Source organism: Ylistrum balloti, unplaced genomic scaffold (genome assembly GCF_031769215.1).
Source record: "Ylistrum balloti isolate Yb309-2 unplaced genomic scaffold, AGI_CSIRO_Ybal_v1 Utg370076, whole genome shotgun sequence".
Classification (NCBI taxonomy): Eukaryota; Metazoa; Mollusca; class Bivalvia; order Pectinida; family Pectinidae; genus Ylistrum; species Ylistrum balloti.
Genome location: NW_026782115.1, coordinates 354,986 through 367,788, shown reverse-complemented (window position 1 = coordinate 367,788; position 12,803 = coordinate 354,986). Strand labels below are relative to the sequence as shown.

Sequence of the window (12,803 nt, the reverse complement as noted above, 5' to 3'; positions counted from 1 at the left end):
TAGTATTGACATACAAAACTGTCTTACCTTGAGAGCATCAATTTCTCTTCTGTAATCACCATACACTACATAGATAAAATAAAACATTGATACAGCATCTTATCGAAACAGATAGTATCAAATTATTTACAAAAAATTATAGTTCTCAGTGAGAAAAACAATAAAGAATCATTAAAATCCTTATTCCACAACTCCATATAGTTTTCTTTAATGATATTTAATGGATTATCAATATAGTCATCCCAAGTTACTGTGTACTAATTGAAAAGCATACATTTATGTATTATTTCATTATATTTAGCAATATTTAAACCAGTGTATCAGTTTACTCTGACTAGCACAATGTTTGTTTTTGTGAATTTAGAAGATTAAGTATACATTTGTACAATGTACATTAAATAAACTAAGAACTTGTTTTAATAACTTACAAGATTCGTTGAGTTTGCCAGAGATTTTCCTCAAATTGGTCTTGAATTCTTGGGTAGGGATGAAAGGCTACAATTAAAAAAAACAGACTTACAGCAGATGAAACCTCAGGCATACAAAATGAATCTACAGTGAGTAAAATGACCGTTGTTATTAAGATATAAAAAAAATGACTTGAAAAAGTACTTGTATTTACCTGTGTGTAACCGATTTCATTCCTCACAATGTTCACAGTATCTGAAAATAGGAAAACGTAATGAATCAATATATCAAAGTTGCTATATGCAGTGTTTACATATTCACTAAAATCTGAGGTTACGTTTGGTTTCAGCAACAAAGACTGGTCTATAATATATGCCTACATATATATATGTACACTCAACCAGGTTATGACATTTAACATCCATCTGATAAATGTTGCTAATGTTGTCATTTATTTCATTACCAGTGCTGTTCCGTATTCCAGTTCCAATCGCGGTGTTGAATAGCCTAATTTGACAACATATCATATTTATATTTCATTTCCTATCTTAGATATTGTTAAAATGATAATTCGCCACTTACCGTCCGAAAAGGACAAGATACTGTGAGCTTCTAGTATATAATGTTGGCTATCCATTTCGAGTAACAAAAGAACGCATGCTTTTCTGTTCAGCAAAGCTTCGTAACTAAGCGCCGCGACAACTCACGTGATGTAGAACAATGTAGTCACGTGATTAACAAAGTCATGTGACGGGCGAGTTCGCGTCGGTAAACCTTTTCAACGGGGAGGCACAATTTGCATGCATTTTAGCAAAAGGGGCGCTTGTTTAACACAGAAAGACGTGTACACTTTGAAATGAATAAGTAGTAGGCGATAATTTTGCTACGGTGTGGTTTCTTCAAATAAGTCATGATATAAACGATTTACATCTATATAAACCTATAGATCTGTGGACTGCGACAATTTAACAAAAATGACACATATTGGAACAGGCGTATTAAAAACGGGAGCATTTTTCCAATCTTAGATGCAGCATTTCTGTTTTGAAGTATATGTACAGTGAATAGTAACTGTTTTAGATAAATAAAAACTGAATACACATCTAACCATTTATTTTAAAAATAACTTGACCAATACCACTTATAAACCACATCTAGGAGGGAAGCCCCTCTGGAAAAAGAGAGAAAAAAATACTTTGAAAAACAAATAGTTGAAATTAATTTTGAAAGAAAACTGAATTAAAATGATATCATGCACGAACACGTTTTTATTAGAGAAATGTATATCCAATGGTATAAAGCATTTCGTTATAAAGGCTTCTATAATCGGTTGTCCTGTTCTGATGTGAATCTTGTTTTGTAAATAAGCACAAGTACTGCTGACATCTGACAACATATATATATATATATATATATAGACTCCAACCCCACTTTTAATTCTAATCCATTGGTGTTCCGGATAGTTTATACCGACTATAAGTCCATTTTACATATGCGATACACATTTCCGTACGAAATAGATGGGATTGGTTGTGTACGCCGTTCCCAGCCCCACCCTCGCACCAGGAAATTAAAAAATAAACAATATCTCAAGAACAAAAGATCTAATAAATCTATCTATTTAAATCAACACAAATGTTTTTAAAATATTATTTTTAATGAATTAATTTAGATATTGAGCTGTTTTTTTTTTTTTTTTAGATAAATCGACGACTTGTATTTTTCAGGAGGTGAGAACTTGACGTCGCACTCAACCGTGAAATTTTCCGATTTTTGCAAATTACAGTTACTATTCGGTTTGATTTAAAAAAAAAAATAAAATCCACACAGTATTTCTACCTATAAAATTGTAAATACATCCGTTTTACCCATAAAAGTGGAATAATTCGTGTCCAACCTTGCATTCATTATGATCGCAGGTCGTTTATTTTACACTCGATTCTCGGACCCGTGCTAGGGGGCGGTCACTCCTTCAGTCTGATGCATGTTTGTTATAATGTGAAAAATGTATAGAAAACTCAGTCGTTCTTAGTATATGAATATTACTTGGCCTTGCGACGAGGACGCAGTTCTACATGAAAGACATTTTTTTTAGATTATCATTATTTATTACATACGTTTGGTAATTTTACACTTGACTCATAACTAACACGTCTGTTATGAAACAACCTATTAAACCTGAGCATAGCAAGTTACAATGTCGTCAAAAACATTCAATAAATAACATCCCTCTGCTTCACAATCAATGAAAATATCGAAATAGAAATTTCGAACAGTTTTTTTTTTTTCTTCAACTTACTCGGGTTTTTTTCCCTATTCGGAATTTTTTTGAATATACGTTTTGAAATACATTCAGTTGATGTTATCTCATTCAATCTTGGTCAAAATATCATCTTAGTCTCCCATTAAACCCAAGGAATGGAAATAAAACTCTGCCAAGTAAGCAACAGCGAAAACCCTACCATCAACCCCATTTATTAAACTGACCTTCACTGTTGCATCCTAAAAGCCGTATAACTAACATCCCCCATGTAAATTGATATATCACCGTTATCCCTGATGTCGATTTAACCAAAATCTCACGTCTCTATGAATAAATACTTTGATATTTGGAAAAAAACTTCTTTTATAGAATTACTAACAGCAGATTTTCTTTTCCAGAAACAATAATCGGACAGACTTTCAATAAATTAGGAATTAGATATTTTAATATGTAATGTTGTATATCTAAAACATGACCAATAATTTCAGGAAAAATGTAAATTAGCGGTTCCCTGCTACCCAAAAAAGGAAACAAAAATTTAAGAACCCCAATCCTCAAACCCCACACCCACCCCACAAACGAAAACCACACACGCACGATAAATAAAAACAAAACTTTATCAAATCATTTTCAACTAATGACGTGATGGAAATGTAAGAAATCCCACTTGTGAGTAGAATTTAATTCATTATGGCTCATGGTCTGTGACGTTCTTACAATTTGTGTTGCTCCTTTTGACGTTAAAATGTCTGTGTTGAATATTAAAGTTGCGAGAGTCGTTGATCCGGAAGGCCGTTCCGGATTCCTAGTCACAATATTACTATTTTGTTTGTGGCTCCAGTCAAGCGCCTCGTCAACTTGGTTTGCAGTGGTCGGCGAGAAAATGATGGCCGAGTACGCTATTGGTGCGACACTTACTTCTGTTTTTCACCCTGTAGGGTTCTCAAGATTTCTCATACAGGTAAAGTATGTTATCTAGAAACTTAGATCTAATATTAAACTCGTGTCTTGTTACGAACTGTCCAATTTTGATATTCAGACCTAATTTGTGTCTTAATCTTGTAGTCTTACTGACTGCCATGTCCTTGGAAAGATATTTCCGTACCCGAGATCATTGCTTACTAAGTCATGATTTGGTATACCCAGACTATTCTAGTGACGTAAGATACTTGAATACATTCTTTAAAGGTTGACTTATTGTATTTATGTGAGTTGACAACTTGCATAGCCAATCCTATTGTACATGTACAATGTAAAAACCGATTGATAGGTGTCGTCATGACATGTCACCGTCGATTGAAAACGAAAGTCAATGCTTGAACTTTTTATCTTATCTCAGAATGAGCATGCCTTCTGGTTGATAGGATGAAAAGATATATTAGTGCACAATAAAAACACATTTCAAGCTTTCATGTGAACATGAAAACAATTCTTAAACTTATCAAGTAAATTAAGAAAACATATACCTTAATTATTTGAAATGCATATTGCCAAAATCTCATTGAAAAATATTTTTACCAATGAAGATAAAGAGCAAATCTGATTTTCAGTTTACCTGATTTCTGGTTTCAGTTTTGGGATTATTTGTCAGTTTTTGTAAAGGAAAAATGGATTGTACTTATACTACAGCTACCAAAAGATCCCTCTCTTGATTTAGCACGTGGGTTCTGATATTTGTAGTGCCATATTTGCTAACTACATGTTGTTAGATTTTACTTTCTCACTATTTGTTTTGAATTTATTCATATTTGAATATTTTAAAATTTCCCTTTAAATGATGCATAATCATTAGTTTGAGTGAAGCCACAAAACTGGCTGTTCATAAAGGTAACAGAAAAAGTTAATTTGCATTTTTCCTGAAATTATTGGTCATGTTTGAGATGTACATGTATAGATATTTATAAGCTACATAACAATTACGTTAATAGCAGAGAGATAAAATTTGTGTAAGTAAAAAATTTCCTCTGGTTTTTGACATGTGATTGCCATGGTTACCTACTGAAAAAATGCTGAAATACTGCTAATTCCAACCTAACACTACAACTTTATAGAAGAAATTTATATCTAAACACCTGTCTCAAAATCAACATGGTAATTCGTAATGTACTGTCCGTCTAATATAGTGTTGTATTGTTTCAGGTTTTCATCTATTTCTGAATAAATATGTATGAACTGAACCTGGCTGAGTTGGTGTCGTAGCATCCTCTGCCCCAAATCCAATCCCCGTTTCATTGGCGCCCAACGTGGGGCCCCACGAAGTGAATAAATATGTATGAACTGAACCTGGCTGAGTTGGTGTTGTAGCGTCCTCTGCCCCAAATCCCATCCCCGTTTCACTGCCATGGTAGCAAACTACTAACATTTCAGCAAATTCCAACTAGGAAATCCTTCATAACATGACCACATGTAAACACTGAAAATTTCACTTCCTGTAAAGTTGATTTTTGGTTCGTAGACACAGATTCAAGACTACCCAAATAGTAATCTCCAATATAAAGCTATAATATTATTCTGAAAAAAATGAAACCCCAGGTAGCTTAATATGGTAGAGCTTTGAGGTCAAAGGGAGGTTAAGAGTCTGGTTTTGTTGTTGTTTTCCTAAGATTTTGTCAGTTCTTTATGGTAGAACTCCATTTTTGAGAGTACGCTATTCAAGGACCCTTGGAGTTTAGGTATATCATTATTGTAATTGACAATATCAATATTCAGTGTCATCTTTAATCTTATAAAGAATATGAAACCTCTGTGGCTGGTATTCATTTAAAAGGATGGTTCTGAGAGAAAACATAACAATTATAACATACATAAGTTAAGAAATGTTCAAGCACATCATTTGTTTATTTTTTAGATATTTATCTAACTTTTTACTTGCTTGACAGCTTGGTCATGAACCATTGCCTGCAGAACCAGGAAGGTCTTTCATGTGGTATGGAGGAGACAAAATGTACTATCCAAATATTCTGCGATATAGTAAGTAAGAAGGAAGGGTACATGCATAATGCCTTAATTATAGTGAATAGGTAGACAAGATCTTTAGGTTTGAAGAAAATGATATATTTGACATAGCTGTGTGATAAATCAGATACATTGTATTTGACAAGTTATATTTAGCCAGTTTGTTTTGTTTTTGTTTTGTTTTTTTTAAAGATCAAAAATTGTGTCAAATCTCTCTATGAATGTTATCTGATAAATTTCATGATTTCTGGAACTGAACTTTGTGATGATGTTTACTCATCTATTTCAGTGAGCCACATCAAACAAAAAGAAGGATTCCTAGGGCTGTACAGAGGCCTTGTACCAAGGATTTTGGGAGGCTTTGTCGGCAATTTCACCACTACAGCAACAAACAATGTACCTATTTGAAATTTCGTACTCTAACAAATGTCTATAAACTGAGGTCTTTTTGTCAAATCATTGCTTGGTAAATACTTCTCAGTTCTGAGGAGGTGCTGCTGTTAGCGTCAATATGTCTTTAGTTTGTTCAAGTTTTATTTGTCTTTCGAACTGCTACTGGGTGAATTGATCTTGAAGAATTACATGTTGTTCTGAGGGGGGAAAATCTGCACACCAGACTTTCTTAGGTTTTGTATAGATATTACATGATGCATGTAGGTATGGCTAAATGGTAAAGCTAATTATAATGTAAAAGTTTATCATATTCTTAAAATATTTAAATATTTTTCATTTCCCAACACAAGTTGTGAACCTTAGGTTTGATTAAGTATGGTTGCTTGACATATATTGTATGTGTTTTAACTCATAATTCCAGGTAATAAAATGTTTCACTATGTGAAATGACAATGCATTTTGATGAAGGAGTTTTTTTATGGATAAAGGTGATATGTAATGCTTGTATTATTAATTGTTGTAGTATCTCAAAAGTGTTGGGGCCTACACAGAGGAGTCTGGTCAAGCTGACAGCCACAATGCTGACGAGTTAGTAGGATGGTTAAAGACATTCTTTTTACAGGTAAGAATTACATTGTTCTTCATATCCTTGAGAACCTGCTATGTTTTAAAGTGATTTTGAAAAAAAATATCGATATGCTGGAGCTCACATGGAGAAACCTTACAAAATTACTTTTTTATGATGTCAAATTAATTTATATGATAATTGAATTTAAGTCATGCATTGTTGCAATCATTTTGAAGAATAGATATTAATTTTTTTTTTCAAGAATAAATATTAATAGATTCGTGTTTTCAAAAGTGACAATAGCAGGTTTATTATTCTGTTTTGCATTTTTTAGACGTCGAAAGAAACAGTAGGACGCTGCGCAGGAATCATAGTTAGCCAACCATTTCATGGTAAGAGTGGTTCTGATATAATTAAATTTTCAGAAATTGATCTTTTATGATATACATCCTCATCAAGCATAACCACTATTTTACTTAATTTCATCTGATATCTAAGCACACAGACAGCATTCCTGGTTTTTGGAACTAAAAAGAACTGATTATTTGATTGCTGATAAAGTATTGTGGATACTGCTATAATATTCAGAGGAGATGATGATACAAATAACTTAAACATTTTATTTAGTTTCAAGAAGTAAAGTACATGTGTGGAGAATTTTATTAAGGATAATTTTCCACACGTTTCATGTGGAAATATCCACTAATTGTAATGCACGAAACATCTCAGCATTTAGGGGTCATTACTTAATCTGTAGAAATAGGCACTCTGAATGTCATCAGAATGGTTATGTTGGGGATATGTATGAAAAAATGATATATAAAGAAGGCAGAAATGGAATGATCTTGCTGTATAGAGGGTAAAATTCGATATTTCACAACAACCATTTGATGCCAAGTTAGCAAAATGATTGTTTCAAAAGCATTCATAAAATCAGTACTTAGAAATTTCATATATTTTTTTCCTGATTTCTTAGTCATTATTGACTTTAAAACATCTTGTAAACACAAACTGAGTTCTTCATGATTCCTGTGTTTTTGTTGGTGATGTGTTTATGATTAAGATCAAAGTCATATCTCTCGGGATTTTTAACCTTAAACCTGTAAAGATTGATGTTATATATTTTGTAAGTATGTTTCCATGGTGAGTTGATCTCTATCAAACAGTACCAATTGAATCAGACTACTAACTTCACCACTTTACTCATTACCTGGAACAATATATTATTGTATCAGTCTTGTTTTCTTCATTTACATGTATCATCTATTTCTTAATAGGAATCGTTTTATATTTAAACTTAAATTGTGTATATATATATACATTGTACCATTACATTTAAACAAGTTTTAGCAATCATATTTTAACACATCTCTATACTGGATAATTTGTATCAGTCTCACGTTTAGTTGATTATGTGACTGTGATGGTATAGATTATATAACGTAAGAAAAAGAAAACGTAATTCTTAATGAGCACTCATTTAATATTTCTTCATAAGATTTTCAAAAAAAGGGGAAAAAATTACTCACTCAAATAGTTTTTGATTAAGCTGCTAATATACTGATAATTATTTTCAGTGATAATGTTGAGGTGCCAAGCACAGTTTATTGGTGGAGAAACACAATACAAGTAAGTTACGTTAATACACATGTTTATATCTGTATATACATATGTAATTGGATGTATGAAAATTATAGATAATGCTGTTGTTAGAAATATCAAACAGATTTTTCTCTCAGAGACTAAATCATTTATGTTAGTCAAAGGGGGGACAGCAACACATGTATCTCAGTAATATTCTCGTTTTTACAGTTCACTGTGGTCCTCGCTGGTAGAGATTTACAACAATGACGGAATCCTTGGATTCTTTGGGTAAGTTACCAGTTATCTTAAAAGTATCCGTCGGCACCATCATACAGTGCGGTACACACACACTGGTATTGATCATATTCTTACTTCCTTCTTTTCTAATTTGTTTACCATTCTTAAAAGATTTATCTCAGTATTGATTGGGTAATGAAACCCCGCAGAAAGTGCTTTCCATATACTAGGAAACCAGCCTAATCTTAAAACTTAATTTAATGCTTCAGTGATGAAATAATATTTTTAAGTTTGATTACCATAGAGTGTAGGTTATTGCAATTTCTTGTTTTATATATGTAACTTGTGACACATATTAGATACTGCAGACCGATATGGAAGAATTTCAAGTTTCAGAAATACAGACCCAAGAAGAGAAAATATTGAGCATAATTGAAGCAACACTATATAGTGTATTAATTCTTCTGAAACATCATGCAAAGAATTTGAAATTTTAAAGTTGATTTTTAGACAATTGATATTGTGTAGATAATATGATAATGCACTTGACATTGTAGTGGACTTATACCCAGACTAGTAGGGGAGGTAATCACGATTTTCCTGACTAACTTTTTCGCCAACCTGATCAACAAACACTTCCTTGAAGATAAGGTAACTATTAGAATTAATAGAACAGATATTGAAGTAGCAAATTCAAACAACTGTGTCAAATTCTGGTGAATTATAAGAAGCAAAATTCAATTGATTGTGGTTGCCAAAAAGGTCACACAAATTCTCTGCACCATATTTTGAATCTATCCATACACAAGAGGGAAGTTTTTGGATTATCATGTAAAGCCAGTCAACAGAAAAACAGATTTTATTGTTTTTAAATGGCTATAACATCTTTTTTACCCATTTGTTTTAAAACAGTTTAATATACATTTTACTTATAAAGATAATTAATGTTAATTGAAGTTACCTGGGATACCAGTTGTAATTCCATATACTTCAGCGTAGTACTCTGTACTAGAAGTGGTAAAGATACATGTACATATGCTGTCTTGTAATCATCTTACTTAATGCTCATTTCTTACCTTTTATCAACTTTATTTCAAAATCAATTATTCTCTATTTGTAAAAGATGTTTGTTTTGTTCACAGGAGATGAGAACCTACACATCCAGTGCTTGTGGAGTAAGTGGCTTTTTTCTTATAATAATGTTCATTTTCAAGAGAAAACAGTCATAGGTATCTTGAGTTGTGTAAAATTTAGTCTTTTTTTTTCTTAAAATAGAATAGTTCTTTTGATATTTGAAAATTAATTATTCTCATTTTCTTATGAAATGATACATACCCATAACATAGTTTTGCTAATATCCATTAACACTATCAGATGTAAAGTTTTGACATCTAACAATTTTCATACTTGAAATGAATGAAGGATAATGTGTGGTAGTGCAAATTTCTATATAATGTGTCTTTTCCCATTCTAGCTTGTCATTGGGACATTCACATATAGGTTCTCCTTAGTCGGCAACTTGATGGCCGTAAACAACTCAGGGTGAGTATGCAGGTCCGCTTTAATACTGTGCTGTTTTTAGACAAGTTTCTGCAAGGTCAAAGGTTATGCATTTTCCATCGTTTTAAATCAATATAATGTTGATCCGAATGAACTGTTGAAAGTGAGTTTTAATGAAGAAAAAGATTAGCGTTCTATTTTTTTTTTTTTTTTTTGGTTTGAAAATCAGACGAGGAGAATAATAACAAATTTACATTGTTCTTTGACAACAAATTAAAATCATACGATACATTGTAACCTTTGTTCTATGTCAGTGTTTACATTGAACTCATCATGAAAAAAGTCAACAGCTTACAGAACGACCTGTTTATAGGGGAGATCTTTTTCATAGGTGAAAGTTTTCTAATACACAATAATATTACATCTGCATCACTGTACATTTATCTCCACAGACTTGTGGCTGCAAAGTTTCCATACATGTTAGCCTACAGCAACTGGTATCAGTGTTGGGATCATCTCAGCAAAGAGGTGTGTACTGACTAAACTTTATAAAATTTGATGAACATTATTGCACCAGATGGATGTTTTCGGATTCAATGCTTGTGCTTTATTTAATCATATTCATCTTTTGTCTGTTTGTATTTTGTGTTTATTTGAGAAAATCAGTGAACTAAGGAAGGTAATTCACATCTATTTTTTTTTTTTACATACAAACCAACATCAAATGTTGTAATGTCACAGATTTATAAAGACATCATTCAAATATAAAATATGATCGTCCATTTGTTTCTTGGGTAAATGTGTGTATCACCATTGAACACTTTGAAGAAATTTCATTTCAAAGCTTTTATGCTAATGTAGGAGTTGATTTTTTATATAAACCACACACACACTCAAAAATAATCATACCTAGAAAATATCTTGCATAGTTTATCAATCTTACTAAAATTGAAAAAAATGTGTGAATTGTAACTTTATATAAAAGATAGAACACAATCTTTGAAATATTAATTGTTGATAATGTAAAGACTTATATCATCGTCATTTTTAGTTTTGCCATCCAATTTTTATTTCTAAATCCCATCATTTGAAAGTTTGGCTGGCATCATGCAGAGTTGAGGGTTATCAGAAATTTATATATGCATGGATACCAATATTGTAATAACGTCCTGTAATACTTCATTTCTTTACAGCACCAGCTCGGAAGAGGATCTCGTCTGTTCAATCGTATTGTTACAGCCAGGCGTTACGTATTACTAGACTAAGTGTAATGACACAATGCTGAAATTCACACATCGCTTCCACTCGGCCAACATCAGGAAATGACAGAGACATTAAATGAACACCATACAATGTAACACATGTCACTCTGATGTCCTCAAGGGCAGAGAGACTCTTGATTGCAAGAGGAGCTCAAGTGTTAACAATGGACTATATTTTATCTATTTCATATGGCAGACATTATTTATACCAAATTAGGTTATGATTGGTAAAAGTGTGTATGGGAAAAAGTTACTGCAATGTAGAGCAGGTTGTCATTAAAATTTTATAAGAACAAAAAAAAATTGTTTATTTGTTTATCATGTATACTTGATATACTAGTGTAATAGTGAATGAATATGACCATTTCAGCTACACAGTGAAATAGTAGCTTTTATGGTAGTGCAGTTTGAGTGCCATGACCATGTGCTTAAGTACGATGGTAAAGTAACGTTGAGTGAGGTCAGTACAGGGTGATTGCCGTGTTTTTCACTGGGTGCACATTTCATTTGGTGAGGTCTAACCTATATTCTGTAGGTTGCCGTAGGACAGCATCAGAAACATAATGTTCCTGGAGACTTGTTGGGGATTAATGGTTCTAGTCCTAAGGTGGCACCATTTTATACATAACAATAGTTGTGTACGTAGTGGATACCATGTTGAAACCATATGAGAGATCGGAGATGAAGCTGATCGGTGAAGGAGGTAATGTAACAGTTCATGGATATGGACATTTCAGCTGCATAATGCAATAGGTGCTTGTGTGGTCGAGTGTTATGTTCTTAAGCTGAGCAACAACAAGGTCAGCAGTTGCATAAGTGGCTGCTCCGTTGCATCATCAGTAAAAGTTACAATAGAAAACTCTGTTACCTGTTTAGTCAATTAAGAAAAGCTTAAACTACTCTAGTAAATTGACAGCTATTCTCCTCTACAAATCATGGATAATTAATGTACTACTGTACACTTGCTAATTAAATTTAACTGAAGATGGAACAACTCATTAAAAAAAAAACACAAACACACCCACAAATCAATTGTTCCAAAAATCAGCATATGGACAATTGATTTATAAAACAGTGCAGCAGTATGTTAAATAGAGAGTTATATGGACTGAACAAAAACATATTGAAGGAAGATTGCATTGATATTATAACATGTTAAAACAGTCTATGAGGGCTTCATCAAGACATGAACATTCACTGGATTTAGTAATAACGATTAAAGTGGAGCTTTAGTGCTGGTGCTCGGTCAAAAAATAAAAAGGTTTTGTAATGAGAAAATTAAATTTACATAAAAATTCGGGAAAAAAGTAAATAACGAAGTTATCTCTGATGTTTATGTAATGATCTTCTCTTAAAGTAAAAGTGAATTTCTAGAAAAGGTGTTTGGGGTTAGTGATGACATTATGAAATGTTGTTAAAGTGTTAATTATCTGTTAAAGATATTTTATTTTGGGGCTCAAAAATATGAAAATGTTCCAAGTAACGATAATGAAAATAAGGATATTCCGTATTTTTTACCCGTTTTCCCCCTTCAAAACTACTTTTCTACAACGTTAGTAATTCCGTTGGATTAAAACGCACGGGTGATCCATACATTCCAACATAACCCGCCATATTCGTTTGATAAACAAGT

General features: G+C 32.4%; 1 protein-coding gene across 1 annotated transcript; it reads left to right on the top strand.

The window, feature by feature from the left end:
* The first annotated feature begins 3,531 nt into the window (after nt 1-3,531).
* On the top strand, nt 3,532-11,467 carry LOC132549718 (mitochondrial carrier homolog 1-like). The gene is made up of 12 exons (XM_060213674.1): nt 3,532-3,632; nt 5,551-5,641; nt 5,916-6,022; nt 6,543-6,641; nt 6,922-6,979; nt 8,165-8,216; nt 8,400-8,459; nt 8,966-9,059; nt 9,551-9,583; nt 9,883-9,950; nt 10,361-10,436; nt 11,102-11,467. Exons 1-12 carry the CDS (start codon nt 3,555-3,557, stop codon nt 11,171-11,173), a joined length of 888 nt encoding a protein of 295 aa, XP_060069657.1. The 5' UTR covers nt 3,532-3,554; the 3' UTR covers nt 11,174-11,467.
* The last annotated feature ends 1,336 nt before the right edge of the window (nt 11,468-12,803 follow it).

What these genes read in the sequence shown, in the direction of transcription:
- LOC132549718 (XM_060213674.1), top strand. Translation starts at nt 3,555, where the DNA reads ATGATGGCCGAGTACGCTATTGGTGCGACACTTACTTCTGTTTTTCAC. An exon ending in CCACTACAGCAACAAACAAT is followed by an intron (nt 6,023 to 6,542) that starts GTACCTATTTGA and finishes TAATTGTTGTAG; the next exon opens with TATCTCAAAAGTGTTGGGGC. An exon ending in AACACTTCCTTGAAGATAAG is followed by an intron (nt 9,060 to 9,550) that starts GTAACTATTAGA and finishes TTTTGTTCACAG; the next exon opens with GAGATGAGAACCTACACATC.